Genomic DNA, 9894 nt, shown 5'->3' on the forward strand with positions numbered 1-9894 from the left:
CGTGTACCGTTGTCGTTCGCTATTCTGCAGTAGCTTCGTCCAGAACCCAGGGTTCTCGCGGTCCACCTGCCTAAACAGGTCCGCGTACCGGGCCCTGAAGTTCCGCCAATCTTGATTGGCCATCTCTCCTGTGTACTCCGTCGGCAATTACCTAGGAGGTATAAGGTGGTAGGATTTAAGGTCTTTTACATGGACTTTACCCACGTTATTCCTATCCAAATTCGCGATCTCGTACATCACATTCGACAAAACTCTATTAATTCTAAAGGGACCGTGAAATTTCGGTGCCAACTTGGCCGCAATATTATGTGCTGCAGACGACAATACGTGTTGCCATTTCAACACTAGATCTCCCACCTTAAAAGCAATATCGCGGCGTCTCAAATTATAATAAGTAGACTGCTTCTGATAAGCCCGCTCGAGATTCTCCGCCACCCAATCGTGTAAAGATTGAACTTTCCGCATTCTAGTCAACCATTCCGCCGGATCGCGTTGTTCAACTTCCTCGGCGTTCGCGCATCGTTCGCGTATCGAGTTTATCGGCGCGGGTTCACATCCGAGATTTAAGAGTGCCGGCGACGTGCCAATAGACGAATAGTGAGCTGTGTTATACGCGAAGCGAAAATCTCTCAAGTGCTCATTCCATTCTTTATGATCTCTGTCTAAAAAGGCCATTATCATTGTCTTTAAGACACGGTTTACGCGCTCTACCGGGTTGGCCTGTGGGTGGTATGGCGGAACCGTCGTGTGGGTTATCCTGTGTTCAACCGCGAACGCTCGCAATGTTTGATTCGCGAATTCCGTGCCGTTATCCGTCAGCAAAATTTTTGGCCTACCCCATCGAGAGATAACTTCCCACTCGGCATGTAATATTTCTGATACATTGCTGCAATATTCCATTTGAAATATTACACCTTTCAACAATATTACAGAAATCTTAAAGCCTCACAAATTTTCTTTCCGTTAGCGGCTTTTAATGCAAAACACTCCATCCATTTCGTGAATAGATCTTGTACTACTAAAACGTACGCAAAACCGGATTTGCTTTTCGGAAACGGACCCATTATATCGGCAGCCACCATGGGCCCTCCACAATGCGATGACCCATAAGACCCGCCGGGTTAGCCTGCTCGACTTTAGTACACTGACAGATGTCATATCGCTTAACGTATTTCGCGGTGTCCCTGAACATATTCGACCAATAGTACGCGACGGCTAATCTGTGAAATGTCTTTTCTACGCCTAGATGTCCGGACTGCGGTGTGTCGTGTGCCTCCCTAAGCGCTGCTTGCCTTAATTCCTTCGGTAAGACTAGCTTCCATCTATCTAAATCCTCCACAATATCCGATACGATAGCTTTAGGCCTGCAATGATATAACTGATTATTTACTATTCGCCAATCCGTAAAACGTCGAGGTCCATTCGCGACCTCTCCGCAGCGTTTGCGATACCAAACGTCGATCGTATTCGCGATAATGTCCGCTTCTACGGCAACCATTATTTTTACCTCGGTGTCACTCTCAAACATTTGTGATAAGGCATCCGGTACATGATGTAACGCACCTTTACGATGAATTATTTTGTAATCGTATTCCAAGAGTTCATCTCGCGAGTCTGCCCGTCGGATTTTTAAGATTATGTAGCCAGCGTAAGCTACTGTGATCAGTCACCACCGTAAACTTATATCCCTCTAAATACGGCCTGAGCTTCTTGATAGCCCATACAACTGCCGAACATTCTTGTTCCGTGACTGAGTACTTTTTCTCGGGATCTGCCAGAGCTCGACTCGCGAAACCTACTACATGTTCGACTTCGTTTATGTTTTGCGTTAACACGGCTCCAATCCCTACCGAACTCGCGTCCGTTTGCAAAATAAATGGAGCGTTAAAGTCGGGATACGATAATATCGGTGCGGTAACTAAATATGAACGAGCTTGTTCAAAAGCGCGACACTGCGCTTCCCCCCACTCCCAGCGCTGACCCTTTTGCAAAAGCCGAGTTAATGGTTCGCTGATTGTCGCAAATTGTGGTATAAATCGACGGTAACATGACGACATACTCAAAAATTTACGAACTTGCTTTATATTACCCGGATACTCTAGAATTGGCTGAACTTTGTCCGAATCTACCGTAAGCCCGTCCCGTTGTACGGTAAATCCAAGATATCGAACCTGCGAGCGGCAAAACTCACATTTCTCCGGTTTTATCGTGAGACTGGCCGCGAAGATTTTCGTTAATACGCGTTCGAGTACACTCCAAATGTTCTTCGAAAGTTGGCGTTACTATTACGATGTCGTCGAGATATGCGAACGCGTGCGGCTCCATTTCCGGTCCGATTAATTTGTCTAATAAGCGCTGGAAAGTCGCGGGCGCTCCTGTTAACCTGTATGGCATCCGCGTGAAGTGATATAAGGGGACGCTAAAACCCGTATTGTTCCCGGGACGCTAAAACCCGTATTTTTCCTGACTTCCTTTCGCCAGGGGTATTTGAAAATACGCCTGACTTAAGTCGATCGTGGAAATATACCGAGCTGATTGTAACTTATTTAATATACCGTTCATATTTAGTAACGGATACGTGTCCTTCTTTGAAACGCTATTTACTTTCCAAAAGTCTAGACAAAATCTATATTTTCAGTTCGGCTTTTTCACCATCACGATCGGATTCGACCGTTCGCTGTACGAGGGCTCTATTATTCCAGCACCTAACATTTTATAGACTTCGTCGCGAATTGCTTCCTGCACTTTCGGCGAAACTAAACAGTATCTTTGTTTTATTAATCGGTTCTGAACGACATCTATTACGTGTTTGGTGAGAGAAGTGACATTGGGGTTTGCGACAGCTTCCGGTATTTTATCTTTTAAAAATTCCGTTAATCGTTTGGTTTGCGAAGGCGTTAATTCAGGGAGTCCACTGCACACGGTCGGTGTTTCCTTTTGCGATTCAAAGGTATACCTTACCATCAGATTATTCGCAAAGTACCATTCCGACGCCGCAAATTTCAACCCAATACCAAATTTACAAAAGAAATCCACCACACGATACATGAAACAGCTAAATTCAGCAACAAACAAGCCGAGATTACGCGACTTCTATTTTTCAACGCGAGTGTGACCTCTACCTCCTCCCGTACCTCCGCTAGTTGTCCGTTGGCCGTGTGAATCCGCGTGACATGATTTCTACGCGTCGGCAGCTCTAGCTGCCGTATAATTCGTATACCATCGGCCCCAAGGATCGTTCGATTTGATCCTGAGTCTACCAACGCACGTAACGATTTTCCGTATATAGAGATCTCAAAATAACAGAGCGGCGGCAGCTCTAACAAATTTGAAAAATTAAGCACAGTATACGTGAGACTAGAGGCTTCCCGGTCTTCGGGCGCGATGCGGGCCTCCCCTGAGATTTCGGGAGTCGCCGGGGCTCTTTTTCGACTCCCCTCCTCGTTTCCCGCACACGCGGGACACGTCCTTACGCTCGGATTGTCACACCGACAACAATGTACGCGTTTTCGTTCTTTACATTCTTTCGCGAAATGTCCGGTCTTCCCGCAATTCCAGCATTTGATATTCGGCAATATAGTCGAGCCAGAACCGGAGATGGAGGAGTCGGCGGATGAGACCGTAGCGGGAGAATTCGGTGGGGTCGCGGCGGCAACTGAGGTGATGGCGGGCGCGGTTATCCTTTTCCGCACTTGATTATTCGCGCCATTCCCTCTCTTCGGGGTCGTCTCCTCCATTCCCGCAGCAGCAATAGCGGTCAGGGTCCTGGGGGCCTTACGCGGCGGGCGATATGCGAGATCCGGGAAAATCGAGTGTTCCGGCGGCGGCGGCGCTCGATATTGGTTTACGGCCTCGTAACTGCGCTCCACTCGCGCGGCTAAGTTCTCTAGCGAGTGAAAATCATATACAGGGTGTCCTATAATTCGTGGATCACCCGCCATGTGGAGGTAGAGCACATGAAACCGAGAAGAAGTCCTTTACCATTTTGCGATATTCGTAATAATTATTAAGAAATTAATTTAAAAAGATGGGCCAATCCATGCCTTACACAAGCGCGCGGCGAGAAGAGACTTCCTACTCAGGCGTTGCTAGGTGCGCGGCGAAGCGGTGGGAGGGGCGCTCTATACGGCTACGTACGAGCGAACGCTGAAGCCACGCATCTCGAACTATTCTCTCTCTCTCTCTCTCTCTCTCACTCTCTCTTTCTCTTTCTCTCTCCCTCTCTCTCTCTCTCTCTCTTTCTCACTCTCTCTTTCTCTTTCTCGCGCGCGCGGCATAGGAAGCGGAGCTGGGCAAAAATGTAAGCTAATTTACAATTACAAATTTCAATTGTTCAATTACAAATTTCAATGTAATTGTTTGCAATAATTAACGCGCGTCGATGCACAGCGATCTGTAAGCGCGGCAGCATATTCCGATGCGCATAATTTAGTTGTTCGTCAAGACTCCACGGGAGACTCAATCGCTCAAATAAAGCCCTAACACACATCAAAAAATCCGCAATAGGCTCGTGGTCCCCTTGTGTGCGGCGCACGATCTCGTCCCGCAACGCAAATTGAAAGTCCGGATTTCCGAATCGTGTTCGCCACTCAAAATCCTGCCAGTTACGCCACCGTCCGCGTTAATTCCGGTACCAATACAACGCTATACCCGACAAGAAGAACGGTATATAGTTGAATATCTCCTCATCGTTAACGGAAACTAACGCGCGTCCCTCCTCTACATGTGTCAGAAACGCTTCCGCGTCGCTATCGCGAGCACCCGAGAATTATAAATTCCATCGTCGCATCAGCTGATACGCGTCGAGGGCGGACGAGATAGGGCGCGCGGGGCCTCGTACTTCCGCCACGCGGGGCGGTAGATCCACCCGCGGTGGTCGTAGGCGCGCCCCCTTAAGCCGGTGTCACACTACGCATTGCGGACGCGGATCGGATCCGGATTGCGAATCACTGGATTCGAACTTTCCGTTCACACTACGGATCCAGTTTGAAGTGTGCGCACTATATGTTATTTGTTGTATGTGACAAAATGTCCATGGTAGAAAATTATTTTAAGAAATTTATGACAAATAGAAAACTGAAATTAATGTACCTGTTAGGTTAGGACCTAGGGCTTGCGCTATTTGGTCCCAGTGCATTCTCTTCAAATCCGTTCGGCGGTATTCTTCAATATTAGTGTCCCATAATAAAGGACGCTGTCTCACCATTTCGATTAACGTACATTCGATATCTTTCGAAAAAAACATATTTTTAGGACCCATTTCCAAATCATGTGAGTCTCGCACAACATAGCAGACAACAGATAACCGGGAGAAACTCGGCATTTCATTGGATCGCATTACGAATTACGGATCACAAAATAGAGAGTTGCCTATTTTGCGATTCGTAATCCGGATCCTTGGCTACTTCGCTCTGATTGGGTGATCGACGATTCGCAGTCCGTAATCCGAATCCGATCCGCGTCCGCAATGCGTAGTGTGACACCGGCTTTAAGCCCGTGTCACACTACGCATTGCGGACTCGAATCGGATTCTCAATGCGCTACATTCAAACTACGAACATTATTTAATAATTTTGCGGGCAAGACAAGGACGGAAACTATCGAGAGTGACTGTGGTGTACGAGCCGCGTGACGCAATACTTTATGCGATCCGGAATATCGATCGCGCGAGCGTGAAAATCCCGATAATTCGTAATACACAATAATTAGAAACGCGAAACTAACATTAGTGACTGTCGGCGGCGGCGAAATATGTAAAGAGAGAGCGCTTATTTCATGATTCGGATGAATAGCGGATGCCCGTCGGCCGATACGACATAATTTACCAAAACTCACAAAATTAATTTCACAAAGCGCGTGGTACGACAATTAATACGGGCGCGATTCATTCGAATTAATTACCTACAATAAATCGGCAGCTTTATACAGGTGACGACGCTCGTCCCACCGGTCGGAAGATCTACGCTATTCGTCCTTCTAAGCCTTTTTCGCGACACTTCTCGAGGACTGTGTCCCGATCCGTGGCTCGCCGAACAGTGCCGAGCGAGAGTCCTGCAGGAGACACGCCAGCGCGATAAATCGTGATCGTGCCACCTGTGGCGCTTCCGCGTTACGCAGGACTGTCCTGCGTTGCGCAGAGCCATCCTGCGGTCCTCGCGGTCCTTGCTGTCGTCACGGCCGTATTAGTAGATCCATCGCCCCGTATTTTCCAAATTTGTGCTGTCTTCCGGTTTAGAGATGTGAAAATCCCGATAATTCGTAATACACAATAATTAGAAACGCGAAACTAACATAAGTGACTGTCGGCGGCGGCGAAATATGTAGAGAGAGAGCGCTTATTTTATGATCCGGATGAGTAGCGGATGCCCGTCGGCCGATACGACATAATTTACCAAAACTCACAAAATTAATTTCACAAAGCGCGTGGTACGACAATTAATACGGGCGCGATTCATTCGAATTAATTACCTACAATAAATCGGCAGCTTTATACAGGTGACGACGCTCGTCCCACCGGTCGGAAGATCTACGCTATTCGTCCTTCTAAGCCTTTTTCGCGACACTTCTCGAGGACTGTGTCCCGATCCGTGGCTCGCCGAACAGTGCCGAGCGAGAGTCCTGCAGGAGACACGCCAGCGCGATAAATCGTGATCGTGCCACCTGTGGCGCTTCCGCGTTACGCAGGACTGTCCTGCGTTGCGCAGAGCCATCCTGCGGTCCTCGCGGTCCTTGCTGTCGTCACGGCCGTATTAGTAGATCCATCGCCCCGTATTTTCCAAATTTGTGCTGTCTTCCGGTTTAGAGATGCGGGCTTCCGGCAGCGTCCGATCGGCTCTCGTTCCTATCTTGCAGAATAGGTCCCGGGATGAGAGTCCTCTCGCCGCTCCGTCTTTGGGATTCCCTCGCTTCGTGCGGATGGAGTGGATGTTCCTTCGACCGAATCTTTCCGGCCCTCCGCGCCCCTTTCCTGCCGTAAAAATACAAGATTAACGGCAATGATGTTTATTTGCCACCAATGGAGTTTTTAATATAATAAAGCGATTACGACCTGGCGGCTCCCGCTCGCTGGATGTTTCGGACTCCCGCTCTCGGCTGCCTTTCTTCTCTCTTCCTGTCGACAATCCTGTGCCGACAACTAACTCGCGGGCTTATAATCGAGCTTACAGTTTCGCTCTTATCTCTAATCGCGGGCCAGATCTCGTTGATCTGGCGATCGGGCCGCTCTTTGCCTAAATCGGGCGACCGAAAGTTAGAGACTTTCAAAATGCATGGCTGCATGAGGATAATTTTAAGATAATGTTTTTATATTTGATAAATTTTATTTATGTTCATTTTTATAAATAAATATTTTTATTTTTTGTATTTTTGTATGAATACTGGTGAGGTTTTTGGCAGTTTTCCTTACCCGTGCAACAAATGTTGGTATTCTATGAGATTCTGCCAAAAATAAAATATTTTATTTTCGTTTGCATAAAAATGTGTTTTTAATTAATTATTTTATTACCCTCTTTCCTTTTTCAGCTTAGAATTTATTTTATATATATATATATATATTTATTTATTTATTCCTTATAATTCAGCACTATGCAGAGTGTTATTTAAAGTCCGCCCACTGAATACATAGCGTTATTCCTTACCAAAAAATGAGTCAAAAGGTCTTGAATTATTTTTTTTCTATAACACTTAATAAAAGAGTAATTATTGAGTAAAGTCAGGCCAATCAACGCCGACCTTTAGCCAGGCGCACGTCAATGAGCCGCGCGCCCGGCTAAAGGTCGGCGCTGATTGGCCTGACTCTACTCAATAATTATTCCTTTATTAAGTGTTATAGAAAAAAATGATTCAGAACTTTTCGACTCATTTTTTAGTAAGGGATAACGCTATGTACTTAGTGAGCGGTCTTAAAGTGACACCCAATATATTGAGCGCGCCCCTTTCCTGCCGTAAAAATACAAGATTAACGGCAATGATGTTTATTTGCCACCAATGGAGTTTTTAATATAATAAAGCGATTACGACCTGGCGGCTCCCGCTCGCTGAATGTCTCGGATTCCCGCTCTTGGCTGCCTTTCTTCTCTCTTCCTCCACTTCCGCCGGATGGGATCTCGCCGTTCAATCCTGTGCCGACAACTAACTCGCGGGCTTATAATCGAGCTTACAGTTTCGCTCTTATCTCTAATCGCGGGCCAGATCTCGTTGATCTGGCGATCGGGCCGCTCTTTGCCTAAATCGGGAGGACACATGCCCCCGAAAAACCGCCCACGATCGGGCCGTTCGGCCCTTGTGACGAATGTCCCAAAAACGTCACGTCACAATATATACATATGTCAATGAGCCGCGCGCCCGGCTAAAGGTCGGCGCTGATTGGCCTGACTCTACTCAATAATTATTCCTTTATTAAGTGTTATAGAAAAAAATGATTCAGAACTTTTCGACTCATTTTTTAGTAAGGGATAACGCTATGTACTTAGTGAGCGGTCTTAAAGTGACACCCAATATATTGAGCCATATATAATATATTTTAGAAAACGAAATAGAAGGAATAACATGCCCAGCTCCGTCTGAAGCATACGGTGCGATTAAACGATGTGAAGCAATGTGGGGTTCTCACAAAGGATGGTTGCCTTGCGATCGAGCCCTCCCAGTCGGCACACGGGTTTTCCTTGAATGTCCGGCATTCTATGAGCGTCGCAAAGGATCCGCTAGCGTTATGTGTCTTCACGACGGCACGTGGAGTCAACCACTCTTGAATTGTGTTCCTATCTGCGGAATAAGGGACTTTACAGGTTTGGCAACCGATAACAAAAAGTTAAAAAAAAAAATCGGACAATTTTTAAATAACCATTACATATCATTCATGCATATTTCTAGAATTAAAAAATAAAAACAGATGCGTTTCTCGAAAATAAACTATTGAATCTTGAATTTTTTTGTCGTATCTAAAAAATTCACGAGAGATTTTAAAAATATTTAATATATTTTTCTTGTTTTTTTTTTGCTATATATCAGTCATAATAAGTCAAAATTTTTCTTATATTAATATGAGAGAAAAAACAATATCTTTGTATAAAGATACCTAATATTTCACACTTATTTAACTTTTATATGTATGAAAAAAGAAATACTTATTGTTAGCGGCACCATTGATCGTAAGGGGATGGCGCGTTGAGAAAGAAGAGACACTACCGTGGCAAGCTACCCTCTTCTCGCACGAAAATGGTCAATGGAGATTTTTTTGCGGTGGCACGTTGATAGCAGAACGCATTGTGTTAACTGCCGGCCACTGCGTTTGGAAGACTTCGGCAGATACAGTACGCGTCGCCTTCGGAATCCTCTCGAGTGATTTAAATCAAGCAGGAAAAAACGCGCAGGTGATCGACATAGAAAGCATCGAATTGCAGAGTGCGTATCAAGATCACGAGAGTAACTATGGTTCAGATATCGCATTGCTGATCTTGAAGGAAGCTGTGATCATTAACTCGGTTGTTAAACCCGTTTGCATTCCTTGGCACTCAGACGCGACATTGATAGAATATCAGGAAACCGGTAAATTTGGATTGGTAGCTGGTAAGTTTAAATTTTGCTTAAAAAATGTAATAGATATAATTAAAAAAAATAAATACGATCTTATATCTTGTTCATAAATATCAAAGCATAATGGATAAAAGAAACCAGTTTCTGCCTAAAAAATGGAAATTATACATATAATTTTATGCTGTTTGCATTGCTGAACACGATGATAGTATTTATATTTGTCTGAAATGGTGGAAAATGGTCAAAATTTATTTTAAAGAAGTCTAAAGTAAATTTTTTTTTATTAATATTAAAAATTGGATTAATGATGGAATAATTAGATTAATAATAATTTATTTCAATTATTTAATAATTTATATT

At 45.0% G+C, this 9894-nt stretch overlaps 1 protein-coding gene across 1 annotated transcript in view; it reads left to right on the top strand.

Annotated features, from left to right (window-relative positions):
• Nucleotides 1-9658, top strand: part of LOC115240070 (modular serine protease-like) — a gene marked incomplete at its 5' end in the record, with an annotated part of 23992 nt that extends 14334 nt beyond the window's left edge. Inside the window, 3 exons of the mRNA XM_029815040.1 lie at nt 8526-8791; nt 9120-9567; nt 9654-9658. Coding sequence (XP_029670900.1) covers nt 8526-8791; nt 9120-9567; nt 9654-9658 — 719 coding nt within the window. The remainder of the gene's footprint in view (nt 1-8525; nt 8792-9119; nt 9568-9653) is intronic.
• Nucleotides 9659-9894: the final 236 nt, after the last annotated feature.

The sequence above is a fragment of the Formica exsecta genome, unplaced genomic scaffold, assembly GCF_003651465.1.
Source record: "Formica exsecta isolate Colony F162 unplaced genomic scaffold, ASM365146v1 scaffold400, whole genome shotgun sequence".
NCBI lineage: Eukaryota > Metazoa > Arthropoda > Insecta > Hymenoptera > Formicidae > Formica > Formica exsecta.